General features: G+C 35.6%; 1 protein-coding gene across 1 annotated transcript; it reads left to right on the top strand.

Annotated features, from left to right (window-relative positions):
• The first annotated feature begins 19,911 nt into the window (after window positions 1–19,911).
• On the top strand, window positions 19,912–20,780 carry LOC129501638 (proline-serine-threonine phosphatase-interacting protein 2-like). Its single transcript, XM_055312800.1, is given in 2 exon segments — window positions 19,912–20,254; window positions 20,257–20,780. Coding segments are annotated over 2 exon segments (867 nt in total).
• The last annotated feature ends 305 nt before the right edge of the window (window positions 20,781–21,085 follow it).

Genomic DNA, 21,085 nt, shown 5'->3' with positions numbered 1-21,085 from the left:
TGAGAAGATAGCTAATTATTTCTCGATTTTTTTTTCTTACCCCTGTATAGCCTATGACCCCTCCCAGTTTTACCTTTTTACTGTTTGTTTTGGTCTCTCTATGGTTATCAGTTAGATGATTTCCTCAAATATTTGGTGACCCTGGATTTGTGTTCCTAAGATTATGGTATTCAAATGTTGTCTTGGATTCTCTGCCCACATTGGAGGGGGGCCTAAAAGGTTGGGCAGAGAACCATATGTTTATGTGATCAGGCCAAGTCATGGTGGTGGTGTGGGGGGAAGGGGGTGTCTAGGTCGGTGTCCTTTCTTTAGGACTAATCTCTGTTGGTTAGAGCTTCCGTTGAAAAATCCACACACTTCCTGCATAGATAATCTGTCAAACTTCCAGGATTCTTTAGTAGTGGTGGAACAGGGGCTTGAGCATTTAACACACACACTTTCCTGTAATTTCATTCTTTGGGTATCACAAACCCACATTCTTTGGGTTTCCACATTGTCCCCTGGAAACTAAGCCTCTGTTTTTAGTTAGTCACCAGTAATTTTTGGTATATCTTCTGGTGTTTACTGTTAACAACTTCTCCTCTATTTTTTTTTCCTTCTAGATTTACCCCTTTAATGTGTACCTTTATTGTTATTCGTATTGATATTGAAAGGAAATTAGTGCAAATATGTGTATTCATTCCACCAAATTCAATTAGAGATTTGAACTTTCAAACCAAATATGAAGAAAAACAGAAACAGCAGAAGAAAACAGATGTGAAAAACAAGATATAGAAATGGAAAAAGATTTGGAATTTTCTAGAACATATTTGCTGATAGGCATATTTTGATATTGACTTATATAATGTATATTATATATGTTAATTAACAATATGTATGATATATATAATTCAACAGTAGTGTGTAGAGTTCCCAATACTCAATTTTGTATATTCAAGAGAAATACTACCTGGCACATCAATCTTTACTAGCCATATTACTATAAAATAACTAGATAACCAAAGTGCACTGTTTTTTGGAAGACTATTAATTGAGAAAATGAATTTTAACAATTTTAGTTCATTTTTTCTATTAGTGATATGTAGCATTTCAATTTTCACATTTTAATTGAGTCAATAATGAGAATCAAACTTAATTATATTATCTCTATTTTCAATATAATTAAATTCTACACTGTATAATAAAATTACTTTCATTCTTCAACCCATAAAATACTTTTTCCCCTTAAGAGCATTGAATATGATCACTTTATAGAAGCAAAGGGAAATAATTATATATATATATATGAATTTATATATAAATTCACCTAACCTAGTAATTGAATTCAGAAATATCTACCTTATCATTTCCACTAAGAGGGATATATTTCCATGGACCAATTAAGGAAAAAAAATCCATTACTATTCTTAAAAATGTACATGGAATGGAGAAGAATTTTTTTCCACTCCCATAGTCATTAAGAAAACAACAAAAACAAGAACAAAAAAAGAACAAAAACAAAAACAGATCTACTCACAAACATCTCTTAAGATTTCTCTTTTACTAGTTATTCCAACTTTTCATATATATTACAGATATTCTTCATTAGGAATTAACTTCTTTATTCACAAGGGTCTCTAAATCAAGTCAAAAAAGGGCTAAGTTTGCATAAGAGCTATAGGAAATGGCATCCCTCAGAAAGACCTAAAAACTTTGGAAACATGTGTATGGGTGATTTTTATAAGAGTTAAACTAAGAAGTAAATATTATGTGGACTAGAGCATAAATTACAATGCTATTAGAATATAAGATTTTAAATAACTTTAAACTTACTGTGATATTTATTGACATATCTAAAGTTGCATGTAAAAGAAATTTAATTCAAACTATTTTTTGTTTTGTTATTTATTTATTTATTTATTTATTTATTTATTTATTTATTTATTTTTAAAGATTTCATTTATTTATTCATGAGAGACACACAGAGAGAGGGACAGAGACACAGGCAGAGGGAGAAGCAGGCTCCATGCAGGGAGCCCAACACAGGACTCGATCCCAGGACTCCAGGATCAGGCTCTGGGCCAAAGGCAGGCGTTAAACCGCTGAGCCACCCAGGGATCCCTGGTTTTTTGTTTTTAAAAAAGGAAACAGAATGTCTCACTTAATAGAAAATCTGAGTCACAAACTTCAGGAACAGCTAGATCCAGTTGACAATTCTCTATTTGGCACCCTTCAGGCAGCCTCTTACTATGTAGCAGCAAGAGCACAGTTTTTGTTTTGTTTTGTTTTTTGTTTCTGTTTTTCCTGAAATATAAACAATGAGTAGAATGGCTGAGGTTATTTCATTTTCCCATTTTTGCATCAGAAATCCCAGGGCTTCATCTCACCTGCCTAGCTTCAACTACATGCCCATCCTTGAACTCTTTGGCTAGGATTGGAGGGAGCCAAACCAGAGTAAAGTATACGTGTATTAGAGCACGGTGTGATCTTAGTGAGAGCAAGTGCCCTATCTGTCTTATTATATTGTGGTATTGCCAGCATCATAAAACACTGCTTGTCACATTACAGGCACTCTATAAATATATATTTTTAATTTTTATAAGGGTTAAAATTTTTTTTAACTTATCATCCAAGCCTAGGTCAAGGACTCATTCCTTGATCTGGAGAATGGGATTAGTTGCTCTTATAATAGCTGAGTAAGAAATGCCAAGGTGTTCTCAAAGATCCCAAAAATTGTTATGAAAGGAAAAACAGTTCCAGTTTTACAGAAAAGATGTAACATAAAGTAAGCAAAATTTACAGAGATTGTACTATGCAGAGAGAGTGGACTGATTACTGGAAAAGAGAATATGTCCTTTACTCATATTTTTAAAATTATCTTTCACTGAAATGCAAAAAAAAATCCATTTTTTTTTCTTTTTAAGTTGACACTTGAACAACCTGGGTGTTAGGGGCACTAACCCACCATGCAGTCAAAAATCAATGTACAACTTTTAACTCTCCAAAAACTTAACCACTAATAGCCTACTGTTGACTGGAAGCTTTACTGATAACATAAACAGTCAATTTAACATGTATTTTGTATGTGTATTGTATACTATATTCTTACAATAAAGTAAGTGAGAGAAAATATTTTTAAGAAAATAAGGAAGAGAAATACATTAACAGTATTGTACTCTTAAAAAAATCCAAGTATAAGTGGACCTGCATAGTTCATACTCATGTTGTTCAAGGGTCAACTTTACATTATGTTATATATTTTTTGAGATTGAACTAAATCAATTCCCAAGAACTTGGATACCTGTGAATAGATCAATTATCAAGATCTCATCTAACACAATGGAAACTCTAACACTAGACCACAGTAAGCATACCAAGGATTAGCAACAATGACTAGGTAAAGACCAAGTCACTAAGTGCTTTTTAATTCAACTTCAATAAGGAAACAGGAAAGAACTGAAAGAAGTTAAGCTCAATAAGAGTTATGAAGAATTTTAGTAAGTTTTAAAACTGATTTATGCATTAATACTAAAAATAAAATTGCCACTGAGACTAATTTCTTTCTTTATGTTCAAGTAGATTGGCTCAAGAAAAGAAGAAAACAAGAAAATTAATTTCATGGTAGTTATTTAGGTAAATGTGTGCATTTATATAAATAAGTATTATGGTAAATATAATTGTAGAGTAGAAACATTATAGGCATTTTTAAAGCCTCTACCTCAGCTGCATATTTATAAAGTTTACTGATGTTGTCAGTGTAACCCTCAATGTGATGGCATTTAAAAACAGAGACTTTGGGTGGTAATTAGTTTTAGATGAGGTCAGGAGAACAGGAAAACTCTCTTTCTTTACACAACCACACAAAACAGTCATGTGTACAGTTAGCCACCATTTGCAATGCAGAAAAAGGCCCTCAGAAGAATCAGATCTGCTGGTAGCTTGGTCTGGGACTTCCCAGACTTCAGAACTGTGATCAATTAATGTCTGTTAGGTCACTCAGTCTATGGTATTTTATTATAGCAGCCCAAGTTAACTAAGGTGCTCATCAAATATGTTCAAGAAGAATATAGCTCTGATTGCTATGAGCACCCATTTGTGACCATAAGGGAAGACCGTCTCATGATGAGATTAATATATAAAAGAGAGAAAATTGAAATAATTGGAGGAAAAAAAACACAAGTTCTGATTGAAACTGCCTAAAATTTGTACCACTGTTAGACTTCGTGTCACAAACCAACACATTCATGTATTTTTTAAGACAGTTGAAATTCTGTGAAATTCATTTCAAACTTTCCCAGCTGAGAGTCTTCTATCTGTCAAAACTCTCTCCTGCATTTTCTTATATTATTTTGCACTTATTTATAAGATAATCTCAATATATGGGAACTTCCAAGGATCATTTTTATCATGGTGGTTGATTTTCACAAAATCTTTTTAGTGGGAACTGCTGTAATTTTCTGAAGGAACTCTTTATTCTCTTTCCATATAACTCAACAGGAGATATTTATTATTGCAAATATACATTTTTCTAGCATACCTCCCCTAATGCCATGATGTTCTACTTGAATCAATTTTGTCACCTGGTAATTGGTTCTTTCACATTATAGTTTATACAAATTCTAGTTTGGATCAGGTACTTATATTTTTGTTCTGTTTATGTTAACCAAAAAAATTTATAATTCCTTTTAACTATAGCAATCTTTACCTTCTATTTCTATTTTTAAAGGGTCATACAATTTTCTTTAGTCACACATTTCAAAACACATATTGTGGTAGGTTGTTTTAAAAGATGCTTGGAAAAGTTCTTCTGGTCATTCTTTACAATGTTACATTGCCACATGTCTCAAAAAGAGGAGTCTATCCAACATCCCCCTGAACCTGGAATGGTCAATAATTGAATGAAGTCATACTTTCTGGGTCTAGGCCTTAAGATAACTTGTAGTTTCTCTACTTGACCTCTTGCAATGCTACCCTGAGAGTGTTGTGTAAGGAAACTGGGTGTCATAACGACAGACCACATAAAGGAGAACCGGCCCTCACCATCTGATAACCAGTGACAATTGCCAGATAGATGCATGAGACCATCAGAAACTTTTCAGCTAAGCAGACCCTCTGATAAATGTCAGTAAAACAGCAAAAGAATCATCCGCCTAAACCTCAGAATTATGAGAAATAACCAATTATTGTTATCCTAAGCCATTAATTTTATTAGCCGAATAATAATAAAAATACCTGAAACAAAAATATTAAACACAAATATCACATCAATCCAAAAGATGTAATGTCATTTGTGAACCTAATGGACTTAAATATGCATTTCATATAAACACTTACTTAGTTGTTAAGGAATTTAAAAAAAATAAAAATATTTTTGAATGTTCTATTTTTAGTAATATATATTAAATTTAATCTACTTTACTTTTTTTTTTTTTGAGAGAGAGAGAGAATGTAAGGGAGAGGTGCAGAGGGAGAGGGATAGAGCAAGTCTGAAGTAGGCTCCACGTCCAGCGTGGTGCCAACATAGGGCTTGATCTCATGACCCTGAGATACTGACTTGAGTTGAAATTAAGAGTTGGACGTTTAACTGACAAAGGCACCCAGGAGCCTCCGGTTTAATTTATTTTAATTTTAATTCAGAAAAAAGAAGTAAAAAAAGAATTCATAAACATAAGATAATTGGGCTTTTTATACATTTCTTAAAATAGATTTTCTTTTTTTTAATTTTTATTTATTTATTTATGATAGGCACACGGTGAGAGAGAGAGAGAGGCAGAGACACAGGTAGAGGGAGAAGCAGGCTCCAGGCACCGGGAGCCCGACGTGGGATTCGATCCCGGATCTCCAGGATCGCGCCCTGGGCCAAAGGCAGGCACTAAACCGCTGCGCCACCCAGGGGTCCCAAAATAGATTTTCATAAATTAATTTTTTACTAAAGCATACCCCATTTACAGAAAAGTGTATAGCTCAAGGACTTATTACCTATTAGAACTATTTTTAATAATGCTAATTAATCTTTTGTTCTCAAGAGACTCTGAGATAGGCAGAAACACTATGTTTGTTTATTCTTTTTCTAGTAAAATAGGGTACATTGGATTAATTAATTAAATATACTACAGTTTTCCTATAACTCTACATATGTATGTCTAAAAATTACTGGTTATGAAAAATTGAGCAACAAAATAAACTGGGGTTCCAAGGTCGGTGGAATAATGACTTAATAAAAGTGGTGGCACAGTTTCATATATATTAAATCATAAGTACTACATAAATGCTACAATATATATGTCACCTCCCCTTGAAGAAGACTGAGGTTTAGCTGTGAAAGAGGACCTCAGAGGGGAGGAAGCTCTTGAGTTATCATGGGATGGTGGAGCAGAGTCATCCTAAAGTGGCCCAAAAGTGGTAATAGCAGCTGTGGGTGGGTGGGGTTCATAACACATGGTGAACTGAAGTGGCTGGTAGATATATATTTTTGTGTATGACGACTATGCTATTGGGCTCAGATTGTTGCAGTTTTCTGGGTCCATCTTATGTTTCTCATGAAGAATATCACACGTCAATAAATAAAAAATTTGCTAAAATTGTCCCTAATATATCAATTGCATTGGAACAAGTTCCATTTTCAAACAAAACATTAAAGCAGAACTGATTGCACTTTGAATTATTCATCTTTTGAAACTCTCCTTTTAGTTCCTTTACTGAGTTTAGACAAAATTTCATTTCTTGGTTTTGTTTTGTTTTTTGGTGCCTGTAACATTTGAACTATCATTTCCAACGCTGAGTGAGCTTCAGGAGCCACACTCGAAGAGTAGATTATAAATCCACCATGAATGCCTTCTTCAAAATAATGGAAAGTTACTGAAAGAGAACTGTCCTGCTTTCCAGACTGTTTCAGATCATATAATTTTAATTTATCCTCTAGGGAGCAAATCTTAGAAATAGATAAGTGAAGATATATTAAATAAGAGGTATTGTTGGAACTCATAGTCTAAGGCCCTCTGGAAATAAGAATCACAGCATCTTAAAAGGATCCTTTGTTAACTTCCTTAATTATTTATTTCCAAATAGCAAGCTCAGTCATTGTCTCAAGCTTCTAATTCTCTGAATGGCATATTTGAGGTGTCTGGAACTTACTTCATAAAATAAAAAGAGTTCAGGCTAAAAATGGGCTTCTAATTCTCTGAATGGCACATTTGAGGTGTCTGGAACTTACTTCATAAAATAAAAAGAGTTCAGGCTAAAAATGGGCAGATGTCAATTCTTCACTATCAAAATGGGTGATGGAAACAGATTAAAGGAGGTCTTGACCAGTTACTGCATGCATTCATTTTATTATTGCCCTCTATCCTTTAAAAGGTGAATAGCAAACCAATTATTTTAATCAATTCATTCTAACAAATAAATATATGATGTTAAACATAATAAAGGTTTCATGAAACTCAATTCCTTCTAGTCATAATCGTTAGTTCTTGCCAGAATTTAAAGGTAAATTATGAATATATACTGTCAGCCTCCTCCACTGTTGGTAATAGTTAATTATAGGGAACAGTGAACTTTAGGATAGCTCCTTTGGAATGCCAATGTCTTCTGATATCTGGTTAAAGAAAAGCAAAAGAGGGCAGCCTTGGTGGCTCAGCGGTTTAGCGCCGCCTTCAGCCCAGGGCCTGATCCTGGAGACCCAGGATCGAGTCCCATGTCTGCCTGGGGCCTGCTTCTCCCTCTGCCTGTGTCTCTGCACCTCTCTCTCTGTCTCTCATGAATAAATAAATAAAACCTTAAAAAAAAAAAAAACCTTAAAAAAAAAGAAAAAAGACATCAAACATCATCAGTATTTTGTATAAATGTTATGTTGTTTTTTTTTTTTTTAATAATTGCCTTATTTCAGGGTCATGGGCAACCACTCTAAGGCTCTAGCACTTTTACAGGTGCCCCCACCCACCTCACACACACACATACACACAATTATCGAGCCTGAACAGCTGAAAGTTTGGTGTTTATCATTGACTCAAAGATTATTAATTCAATTCTCCAAAGCAAGGAAATTTAAAACATATCCAAGTATCCAGTATTTCTTTCCTTTGTAGGTAAGATGGAGTTTCAAATGTCTGTGTCCCCCCCTAATTCAAGGCAGTCGTGTAGGGGATCTCCAGGAGCACAGCAGACATCAGTTAAACAGACTGCAGCAGCTCTAGGTTGTTGTGCAGGAGCCAGGGTCCCTCTGGATGGCACCTTACCTTCTGCTCCTGGCTGTGGTCCTGCAGGCTGAGCAGCAGCAGACCCTGGCCACCCAGAAATGCCTTGGCCCAGCTACTTGGCTGAATGTCTAGCAGGGCATCATGAGCATCCTTCAATTTCTCCTAAGTCTCACTGTAAATGATTTCAGAGAAGCCTCCCCTCATTCCACAGTCAGAACTTTTCCTTTTTAAACATGCATCATACCAGATACAAGAAAGTGTAAGAGTTAATTCTTCTTCAGTCATCGCTTTGTACCTGGCCTCTCAGCAGTATCTGGGACAGGAGCTTTTTGTTGAATTAATAGAATGGGGTTGCTAGTTAGTGAATAACTAGAAAAGGGCACCAAGGGTGACTTCTTAGTGATATCAGTCATTCTATGATGCATATGAGGATGGTTACTTATAACAGACTGAATTATATTCCCCCAAAATTCACATGTGGAAGCTGTAACCATTCCTCTCCCTGCGTGAATAGGACTCCCTGTGAAGCTCTGATTTGATACAATTAGTATCTTTATAAGAAGGGACACCAAAGAGTTTGCTCTCTCTCTGTCTCTCTAGACACACACACACACACACACACAAAAGAAAGGCCATGTGAGCACACAGCGAAAAGGTGGCTATTGGCAAGCTAGGAAAAGAGCTCTCACCAAAACAGAACCATGCTCATACCCTGATCTCAGACTCCCAGCTGTCAGAACTGAGACAAAAGAAATTTCTGTTGCTTAAGATGCCCAGTCTACCGTATTTGTTAGGGCAGCCCAACATCACCTTATGTCTGTGAAAATCCTCTAGGCTCCAGCAAGATAGTATTTTCGAGATTATGTTAAGACTAGTGAGTCAAAGAGATTTTTATCTTTGGGAAAGTAGGTTAAGCTTCCTCACCTATCAAATGATTTATAGGAGGATCATAAGGCAAAATAACACAAAATTTCTGTAATGAATATAAAAGAGCATAAAGTTTAATGAGCTGCATTCAGCAGACAGAAGAATTAGGGAAGCCATTAATTTAATGGGAGATGTTAGTTCATAACCACCTAGTTACCCTTTTTTCCCCAAGATTAAAAGTGAAGTTGTTATGCATGTTTTCTAATTTTAGATACAGAATAATGTTGAATCTTAAAATAACATTTGTCAACTATCTGGTATGATTATTTGTTTAAAAAATTGTCAATATAGGAAACGTCAGATGTAATATTTTATAGTTTTAAGTAAGATAATCTAAATATAAATGATATTTGATATGGGATTTTATTTCTGAATAATTTTCCAAACTTAAATTAGCATGTTTGGCGTTTAAATTCTAATGAATTCAGGCAGTTCTGATGACAGTCATTACCTTGTGTTGTTCCTCACTTCCTTGAACATACCAGATGATGAAAAGAAATTATAGGTAATAATATGCATAAAAACATAGGAGCACACAATTGATAAAATTAAATACTTTCTCAATTTTTTTGTTTCTTTAGGCACATTTATAATTAAAGTTTGAGGTCACAGGGATATGTTATGTTGTATGTGAAGAAGGTGCTTTATTATATTAATATGTTCTTCTTTAATCATATTAAATGATTCTAGTTTTCATCAATTTATTAATGCTGCCATTACCCAAAGATGAGGTTATTAACCCATTAACATCTAGAAAAAAAGTTTAGAGTGCTTTATCCAGTGGTGATATCTGATTTGTTTTGAGTCTGCTGCCTTTGATTAATCTTTGGCCATTATTGAAAAGTTAGCTGCCCTATAAATGGGCTTGTTCCTTTATTCTATTTTATTTTTTTGCTGACATGTTACAGAGTCATGTCTTGCCATATTAACGTGGCACCAAACACAAGTAACAGTTCAACAATGTAATAGGAGTGCATTCTCACTTACCAAAAGAACAAGAAAAAAGGGGGGGGGGAATGTACCTTGAAAGAATGTTAAAAGAAGACAATGTTCAATATATGTATGGACTAGAATGAGGTATGTACTGTATGGACTAAAGTGAGGTATGTCCTATACGGACTAGAGGCGTGTATGTATGGGCTAGAGTTGCAGCCAGCCATCTGTTGCTAACCCACTGTTTTAAACTACTTTCCTATTGCTCAATTGGTTAGAAAATTCAGATCTAGGACATAATAAACACAGGCTAAACCAAACAGGCTTTGCACTAGAGTTTAATACACCAGAAAAAAAAAACTTTATTATTATTTAAGTGCTATTTATTTTTGAAAAAACTCTATGAAACAGAAAGCAATTTTCAGAACTTAGTTACTCCCAACCGTAGTGCCCCACTGATCAAATAATACATGTTATCAACCCCATAGGAGTATTTAAATCACTCCTCTCAACTGCCTTCTCCCACTCCCTCAAATGTCGGCTTTCCACCAGACGATATAGGTGATAAAGACAGCAATAGAGATAGAAATAGAAATAGATATCTTTTTTTCATTCACTAATGCTTGGATTTCTCTTTCCTGGTATCAGATGTCTCCCTTATACATGTCAGATTACCTTTTATTTTTTATTACTTTCACATTTCCTTCCTATATCTCTTCTTCCTTCTGTCCTTTGGCCAAGGTCCTCAACAGACTTGTGGAGAAAATTATTTGAACATACCATAGTGGAGTAAAGCTATTTGCCACCTAAAGCTACTGCCATCATCAGTTGGCTTACATCATAAAAGGAGATGTGGAAAAGCCACTGAATAAATCATAATCACATTTATAATAAGTTCCTTTCCTATTTTTTTCTGAATTAGTTGAAGTATCCATATTGACTCTCCTTTTCACTTCAAGAATTTCCCTCATTAGTGCTTTGGCCTCTGTCATCATGTTGCCTCCTTGACAAACTCTTTACATTTGGGGGCCTCAAAATTTCAATTTTCTATACATAAATTTCCCCTGTGGCATTTGTTAAAATTCTGATTCAAGACACATTCTTAGCAATTCTGATCCTATAATTGTCATATACTTATTCAGTTCTGATTAGTGCCTAGCAATTTTTACTTTAATTATTTCAACTTGGTCCTTTGAATTAGAAATAAAGAGTTCTTAATAACATCATCTAATCCCAAGGACAGATCTGCATATGCAAAAGACAAAAAAGACATTCATGTACATTATATATTTTATATCACTAGGTCTAAAAAATGTGCAAATTCTACGTGCTTATGAACATATTTCTTAAGAAATAATGCATACAGAGAAAGAAAATGAAACCATGCCTCTGAAAAGACAAAATAATAAATCTAATCTGAAACATACAATGATCTAATCAAATAAAATATATAATAAGAATATGAAAATGTTATTTCTATACCACAAATTCTTCTCGATATTCATGTAGGCTTACAGTATATTCCAGCAACTAAAAATTGTTGAATATTATTCAAATACCGGGATCCCTGGGTGGCTCAGCAGCTTGGCACCTGCCTTCAGCCCAGGGCGTGATCCTGGAGACCCGGGATTGAGTCCCACGTCAGGCTCCCTGCATGGAGCCTGCTTCTCCCTCTGCCTGGGTCCCTGCTTCTCTCTGTGTGTGTGTCTCTGTCTCTCTCTCTCTCTCTCTCATGAATCAATGAATAAATTTTAAAATTTTTTTAATTTTTATTTATTTATGATAGTCACAGAGAGAGAGAGAGAGAGAGAGAGAGAGGCAGAGGGAGAAGCAGGCTCCATGCACCGGGAGCCCGACGTGGGATTCGATCCCGGGTCTCCAGGATCGCGCCCTGGGCCAAAGGCAGGCGCCAAACCGCTGCGCCACCCAAGGATCCCTCAATGAATAAATTTTAAAAAAAGAATATTATTCAAATACCAAAAATAAATATAGAGAAGCCTCATGAAATCAGTTGTGTAAAGTAGTTGAGATATTAGAAAGTTAAAGTAGCTGTCATACCGTGCGATAAAACATCTGCATCTTCTTTCCTACTTGGTAAATGAGCAGGACAAACTTTTATGAAACTTTTTTTTTCCTTGTGAGATTTTAGTTAGTCTTATTTTTTTTCTGCATAGCCTCCTGTTGCTCCATTATGTCTATGACAATGTCCATTTAATTTGATGAACATGTTTTTTGTTCCATGTAAAATAGCTGAAATAACCTAAAATACCTAATCCTCCTGATGTGCTCTGAATTTACAAAAGCTTCTAAAGAAATAATGGATGAAGTCAGGGATATTCTGTGGAATTGAAACTGTCAAAATGCAGAGTTGGAGGCTATTTGGCTATTGGAATAAAGGAATGAAGTATGACAATTGAAAAGTATAATATGTCCGTCTAAATATATCTGCACCTTTTTGGAAACCTTACTGGGAATGAAAATGGAAGCACTACAATAACTGAAAAAGAAATGGTGAAATGTAGCTATAAAATTCATTCAATTAGAGATGGTCAAGAGAAAGATTATTGAACCCAATATGAGAAATGGTGCTATCTATTATGATATTTAAAATACAATAGGTAGAGAGAAAATGGCAAGGTCTATTTTAAATTCCATAATTTACATAGGAGTAATTTTCTTTGTCATTATAAAAGAAATAGGAGAAAAATTACAGTATATAAACGAGAGTTTCCACAGCTATTCATTTATTGTTTTTTCAACAAATATTTAAATACACACTATGCATTAAGCATTAAAGAAAGCACTGAGGATACAAAATGACTAGGATACAGTTCCATTTCTCACAGAATTGAACTAAGCTAGGAAGGACAGAAAAGTAAGAAGGCAAGTATTGATATAGATGTGAGATAAATATAGATAGCTGATAAATAGGCAAATGATAGATAATTCACACACATCATGAAAACGATATATTGGAGGAACTCTTCTGTTCAGACAGAAGGAACAGGGCTCAGGCAGCCTTTTGCAGGTGATACTTGAGCTAAATATTGAAAAAATTATAGATACCAATGAGGACCATTCATTTGACATTGAGACAGTGCAAAGATGGGAAGCGAGAAGCATTCATAAGTGAACAGCTCAACGTGGCTAGCATAAATTGCAAATGGCAGTAAAATAATTCTTGGCTTTTATCTGTCTTCTGACCTTGAAAAAATTTACCTAGCTGTATTTGGGATATTCATGTCTCTTTCTGGAAAATGATAAGGTTAAATGAAATTTTTATAATTTTTTCCATTTCCCATTTTTCAAAATGTCTGCTAAAACTTCTACCACAGAGTAAATACTGTCCCTTTAATGCTTATTAAAATATATAATACATACATGACATGTAATTATATGTAAATTCATATAATATATATAACATATATTGATCACATACAAAAATATAAATATATAATTAAAATATATTTATGTATGTATGTGTGCATTTACCAACCATCAGCAATCTTAGGCAGAATTTTAAGATCTGTATTTATTACCCTCAATGTGCTTTCCCATGTTTTTCATTCATTTTCCTCCTCTTAGCCAGAACATATTTTCTAGGTGCCACTTACACAAAACTTCGCTTTGATGTGCCACTGATGGTGCTTGCCCCAAATCCTGACCTAACTTTATATGCCCTGCAGCTCTGTCACTGAAATCATTGCTATTAGTAACTGGTTCTTCCTATCAACTACATACAGGAATTAAATTGATAAATGTTCTTTTCCAAGTGATTTAATAAGGGATTTATGGATAATGAATTTATTCAATTGTAAATTTGCCAATGATGGAATAATCTCCAGTCAGAGGTGATAAAGAATATTTAAGATAAAATATTTTCCATATTATCCATGAAGCCTTTCATGGATTCCCTCTCTTACATTCCATGGAAACATTCATTTATCAAACTCAATGGAAACTAAGTCTTCATGTATGTAACATTAAGTTGATGGGGGAAATAGTGATTGGCAGACTTCAGACCATTAGATTATTGAGATAAAATATGTAAATTTTAGGAGTTCTGTGACCTAAACTAGGTTTCTTCACCACTCATAACCTCAGCTTATCTATCAAAGTGGAAATTCCAAAAGAAACAATAGATTTACTGTGAAAAATACATTAGAAAATGCATTTGAAAACTATATATATATATATATATATATATATATACACACACTCTGCGCATTGTGTATTTACATGTATAAATATATATATATTTGAAAGTTTCAAATGCATCTGAAAGTACTGTACAAATGAGACTTATTTTAATATTTGGTAGCACATTACAGCCTGTATAAAAATTTAAGAATGTTAAGAATATGTTGGCACAGAGGCAACTGTATTTTTTGATTGGTTCCAGATATTTTATTGGAAAAACGTGTGCTTTGAATGATGAGCAAGCTGTAATCTACTTGAGGGTAGTAGAATTTTGCCGGGGCCTGCCTGGGGGAGAGCCTGTGAAGAGATATATGAGGATGGATACAAAGGAAGGGGAGGAATAATCTAGCCTCTAATAAGGAACGAGGGCATACTGGGCGAGGCAAGGGGTGCAGAGGCTTGGAGTGACACAGAGAGTCCAGATTCAATACTTTGCAGACTATGGAGAATTGTCCAAGGAGATTATTTGAAGGGAAAATAGTGATGAGTCTTTAAAAGAGTTGCGTGCGGGACGCCGGGGTGGCTCAATGGTTGAGCATCTGCCCTCAGCTCAGGGCGTGATCCTGGAGTCCCGGGGTCGAGACCCACATTGGGCCCCCTGCGTGGGGCCTGCTTCTCCCTCTGCCTGTGTCTCTGTCTCTCTCTGCGTGTCTCTCATGAATAAATAAATAAAATCTTTAAAAAAATAAAAGAGTTTTATGATTTTACAACCAATATTACTATCTGCCAAAATATAAAATGAAATTACTATCAATGATTTGACTAAAGTTAAACTTTGATACTTTATAACACAGGATTAATTATTTTGTGGTGATATATACCTTTATAATTGTTTAATTGCTATAAAGACATGCTTTGGCTAATATAGTGGTTTTAGGAGAAAGAAACCAATCTTCACAAATTAAAAAAAAATCCTCTTAGTCACTAGAAAACAAAATAATAATTGTTCACTGTGCAGGAAAGGCAGAAAGGACAAGAGGTTTTTGTTTTTGTTTGGTTTGGTTTTGGTTTTTAGAAGAAGCAATAAAAATTTTACATAATAAAAATAAGAGCTTTGGACCTGGCCTGTAAAGAGCTTAGAAATTGTCATTTTATCTCAAAAAGTAAACAGCTGAAGAAACTAGAAAATCAACAACTCTTCTTAGTTCCATCAGAGAAGTGAGGAAAAACCACTGCCCTCAAAGCTGGAGAAAGATTGGCGGATACTGAGAATTATAACTTACTAGAGGAGACATCCAGGCGTAGAAAGCCACAGGAACCAGGGCTGGGATGATTCAGAGACTGAACTGTGATTGACAATACACATTCTCAATTCAAGTTCATTGTTACATATATGGATTATAAATATGACCTAAGTTTGCACTTTATTAATGTAGTCCTTTAATAACCAGTTTTATTTTTTTTCAGTTTTTTCCCCAGTTTTATTGATATAGCTGACATATAATATTGTATATGTTTAAGGTATACAATATAATGATTTGATGTATGTTGTGAAATGATTACTAGCATAAATTTAGTTAACCTCCATCATATCATGGAGTTACATTTTTTACTCTGTTGTGACTTTTAAGATCTATACTCCTAAGGACTTGTAAATATATAAAACCAAATTGTTAGCTATAGTCATCATGAATAACCAGTTGATTTTATTGTTAATAAGTCTAATTATTTTTATTTATGGTTAACGCTTTTACTGTCTTATTTATTTAAGAAATCCTGAACACAAGTTCACAAATATAGTCACATTTTGGGATCCCTGGGTGGCGCAGCGGTTTGGCGCCTGCCTTTGGCCCAGGGCGTGATCCTGGAGACCTGGGATCGAATCCCACGTCGGGCTCCCGGTGCATGGAGCCTGCTTCTCCCTCTGCCTATGTCTCTGCCTCTCTCTCTCTCTCTCTCTCTCTGTGACTATCATAAATAAAAAAACAAATTAAAAAAAAACAAATATAGTCACATTTTTAAGAGGCCTTATGAATTTAGCTTTTACATTTAGATCTATATTTTATATTTTATCTGCCATCATTGTATATGTGTGTGTATATGTGTGACTTGAAAAATGAGATCAAAGTTCATTTTTATTTTTCTTTTTAAAGATTTTTATTTATTCATAAGAGACACAAGAAAGAGAGGCAGAGACATGGGCAGAGGGAGAAGCAGGCTCTTCAAGGGGAGCCCAATATGGAACTCTATCCCAGGACTCCGGGACCACACCCTGAGCTGAAGGCAGACCCTCAATCGCTGGACCACCCAGGCATCCCCAAAGTTCATTTGTACAATATGGGCTATCCAGTTGTTCAGCAACATTTGTTGAAAAAAACTTTTGTTTTCCCCAGAAAATGGCATTGACACCTTTAGGATATGCATTGGACTATTTTTGAACTTTCTCTTGGGTTTCAAAAATCCACATATCCATCCCTTTATCTGCTTCATACTGTCATTTTTACAGTATCTTAAAAGTGGGTTGTAAAGTAACTTTCTGGGATTTAAATTAGTATCCCAACTCTCCACCTATGTGGAAACCATAGAGTCCAGGAAAACATCCATCCACAGAGTCTGACATTGATTTATCTATTTCTGCTTTTTCTCTCTCTGTTATATTTTTGAGTTATGCTTAAATTGTAATAGGAACAATACACTGAAATATATTAATGTGTATTTATCCTTTTCATTGCTGTTACATCATCATTGCTCTGAGCTTCATCTGCTTATCTTCTTTAGAAGGTGCACTGCAGTTATTCTAATTGTTATGGCAGAAATATAAAAAAAGAGAATGGGTCAAATTTGAAATTCAATTACATAAAAAGAGATGTTTGAAGAGTCTTAAAAGTAAGATTTAATGGGGAGAAGTATTTTCTAAATGCTTTATGCTACTCAGTACAGCAAGAACCAGGATTCGAAGTATAAAAGAAAGAATTATATTATAGTCACGGATAGGAGTCTGGTTTTAAAACATGCCTGAAAATTCCTTGATATTTGTCCATCAAGCAGTGGAATTTATTTTTCTTCGACTTAAATATAGGCCAGCTCATGTGAACCTCTGCTGATAAATAGAATTAATAGAAGACAGACTGCTTGATTCTTGATGCCAGGTTAGGAAAGGTCTGATTCTTTCTTCTGGGACATTCATCTTGGCAACCCAACAATCATGTTATAAAGTGCCCAAGCCACACACAAAGGCCTCAGGTCATACTACCCAGTAGTACAAGCTTAGTTAACAATTTACAGCCAACATCAACCAGGAGATATGTGATGAATCAATTCCTGCATCCGATTTCTAGCATCCAGTAATTCCAACCTAAAATTGAGTGGAGCAAAGATAAGCTATACCCCCAAAGCCCTGCTCAAATCAAAGATATGTGATTTAAAACAAAAATTCCTCTAAGCACTAAATATTGCACTAGTTGGCTTCACAGAAATACATGCCTGGAATGAATTTAGGTACTAGGAGTGGTGCTATGATAGTAAAAACACTTAGAATGGGAGAGAGTGGCTTAGCCCCAGGTGGTGGGAGAAATTAGAAGGACACTGAGAGTCACAGGGACTGTGAGCAGAAGGTTGGTGACACTCCCGAAGATTGTTAGTGGAGATGAAAGGAATGTGAGAAAAATGTTATCGGAAGGTGGAAAGTTTAATGATATTGTCACCTTTGGTAACATGAAAAATAAAAAAAAGAAATGAACTTGATGATCTAATTAAAAATACTCCAGACAGAGTGTTAAAATTGCCATCTGGCTTCTTCTAGTTGCTCATATTAAAACATACAAGAAGACAGCATAAAGGCAAGAGAACTTTCAGGGTTTGGTTTGGCAATAAAGCCCTTTGTCATGCATACACTCTGTAGTTAGCAAATTATTCTAAAAAATTAAAAAAAATGTTTGAGCTGAGATCAAATTCAGGGCATTATCAGGCAAATACAGTCTACAGAAGATACTCAGGGCATGCCTATAAAACCTTTTTGTTAAGAACATGGATATACTTACTGTAACTTTCTGTAGCACTTCAAACAAACAACAGCCCCTCTTAACCTCTTAATGTCATGCCAAATTGATTCTCTTCATTACATAATAGAGCCTCTCCTCAAAACTTTACAGGAAGCCAAAGACAGTGTTAAAGTAATTAAACAAGGAGATCATTCGATAGTTGGCTTGGGAGTGCCTGGGTGCCTCAGCTTTTAAGCATCTAACTTTGGCTCAGGTAATGATCCCAGAGTCCTGGGATAGAGCACCATGTCAGGCTCCCTGCTCAGTAGGGAGCCTGCTTCTCCCTCTGCCCTCCTCCCTGTTCATGGTCTCTTTCTCTCATAAATAAATAAATAAATAAATAAATAAATAAATAATGAATGAATGAATGAATGATAATAAATAAATAATAAATAAATAAATAAATAACTTTGAAAAATTCTGGGTGGCTCTAACGCCTTGGCAGCCTATATAGGCAAACCTAAGTCAGTCAATGCACTCAAATCCAAGGAAGTGAAAACTGAGAACAACCAATCACAGACAAGAGACTATCAAATAAGGCAGCTGCTTAAACTATAATCATCCAATAACTGCTTTGCTTTGCTTCTGTGCATTCTCTGTAGTAATCTTGTCCCTAGCTCTTGTCAGTGGAACATTCCTAACCACTTTTATTGGGAACTGCCTGATTCATATCCATGTTTGATCAAATAAACGTAACTATTTTAGTGCTCTTTGATTTACTTTTTAATAATAGGGATGGACTTATCTTGATGAGAATTGTGAGTGTGGCTTTTGTCTAGTGGAATAAATGCTATTAATACCTACAGAAAACATCCAAGAATTTTAAGATAACATGTTGGCAAAACATTGCCAGCTTAAACTAAAAGGCAAAACAAAGTGTATTGGCCTTTGAACTAGTATGGGAATCGTGCATGCTGAGAAAACTGTTCAGCTGCAAATACAAATCATTTCTATTGGAAAACAAAATGGGAGTTCAGACAGTAGAATCAAGAACCCTGAGGGTGAATCCAAGAGCTGTACAGAAACATCCCTAGGCCATAGAATTGAGCTCTCATCAAATAGCTGGCAGGATGGACTTGGCTGGATTTTAAACTTGCTTTATGTGTATAATCTTTGTATGTTCCCCTTTTTTGAATGGGATGGTCTATAATAGCTATCCTAGGCCAGTCTCACCATCTTGTATCACTTGGGGGAGTGGGGAGTGGCAGCTGGTGGTGGTACTGCAGAAGAATAGGCCATTTGTCTTTATAGTTCTCAAGTCTTCAGACATAGGGGAATTGTTCTAGAGGGGCTGTACTGAAGGAATTGTACCTGAGAAGACTCATCCACATCTGGACATAATTTAGATAATGAAATGTTGAACTTTAAGCTGAACGTGATTCCATAATAAATGAGATGGTCTTGGGAGAGGGGTTAGTATATTTGACATGTGGGAAGAATAGAAATGGATGGCAGATTATAATTTAAAAATATGCCTGCAAACTCACTGGCATTTCTCTCCATCAAAAGGTAGATTCTAATTCCCCTCCCTTTGAATATGGCCTGGCCTTAATGACTTATTTCTAATTAATCAATGTCATGTAAATTATGATATATGAGTTTCCAAGCTAGCTTCAAAAACGCAAAGCCATTTTTACCTTGCCCTTTTCCTCAGAATATTTAAACTTTGTATCCAGCCACGAAGTTTTAAGGAAGCCATGGCAATGTGGAGAGGCCAGGTGGACATGTATTGGCAAGATTGCACCGCGGGCTACGACTGCATCATCCAGCACCTGAACAACGGCCGCAAGAACTGCAAAGAGTTTGAAGACTTTTTAAAAGAAAGGGCATCAATTGAAGAGAAATATGGCAAAGACTTTCTCAACCTCTCTAGGGAGAAGCCCTGTGGACAGTCGGAGATCAACACCCTGAAGCGGGCCCTGGAAGTCTTCAAGCAGCAGATAGACAGTGTGGCACAATGTCACATTCAGCTTGCCCAGACCCTAAGAGAAGAGGCCAGGAAGATGGAAGAATTCAGGGAGAAGCAAAAGCTACAACGGAAAAAGAGCTTTTAATGGATACTGCGCATAAACAAAAGAGCTTACAGTTCAAGAAAACCATGGATGCAAAGAAGAACTATGAGCAGAAATGCCGAGACAAAGATGAAGCAGAGCAGGCTGTCCCCCGGAGTGCCAACCTGGTAAACGTGAAGCAACAAGAAAAGCTTTTTGTGAAACTGGCAACTGCGAAGACCGCAGTAGAAGACTCGGACAAAACGTACATGATGCAGATCAACACTCTGGACAAGGTCCGTGAAGACTGGCAGAGTGAGCACATCAAGGCCTGCGAGATTTTTGAAGCTCAAGAATGTGAACGAATAAACTTCTTTCGGAATGCATTGTGGTTACACCTGAATCAGCTGTCACAACAATGTGACACGAGCGATGATGTGTATGAAGAAGTCCGTAGGAGCTTGGAAGCGTGCAGCATTGAGAAGGACATTGTGTACTTTGTGAGTCACCGAAAAACTGGACAGTGCCATTCCCACTACCTAAGCTCCCAGGTGACAATCAGGACCAAGCACTAGTCCTGTGATTCACTTCATTTGCCTATCTGCATTTTGGAGAAATGGAAGTGATGGAAGTCTGAAGGATTAACTACATATCCAGTTACCCAAAAGAATCATTTACAGTGAAAGAAGAATATTTCAATCAAAGGATTATTTAAAATGGTAAAGACATATTTCTCTACTAATAGAGCTCTGTGATGGCTTATAAAAGCGATCAGCTCAGCTCTTGAGAAAAGAAAATTTTCCTTTTCTGTATATATCTGAGTTCATTTCAGTAGAGCTGCAATCCCTCTGCAATTTTTGAAGCCATATTTTGAATGTTC

This window comes from Nyctereutes procyonoides, unplaced genomic scaffold (genome assembly GCF_905146905.1).
Source record: "Nyctereutes procyonoides isolate TBG_1078 unplaced genomic scaffold, NYPRO_anot_genome, whole genome shotgun sequence".
Classification (NCBI taxonomy): Eukaryota; Metazoa; Chordata; class Mammalia; order Carnivora; family Canidae; genus Nyctereutes; species Nyctereutes procyonoides.
Note: the sequence above shows the minus strand (reverse complement) of the source record. Positions and strands in the feature narration are given on the sequence as shown.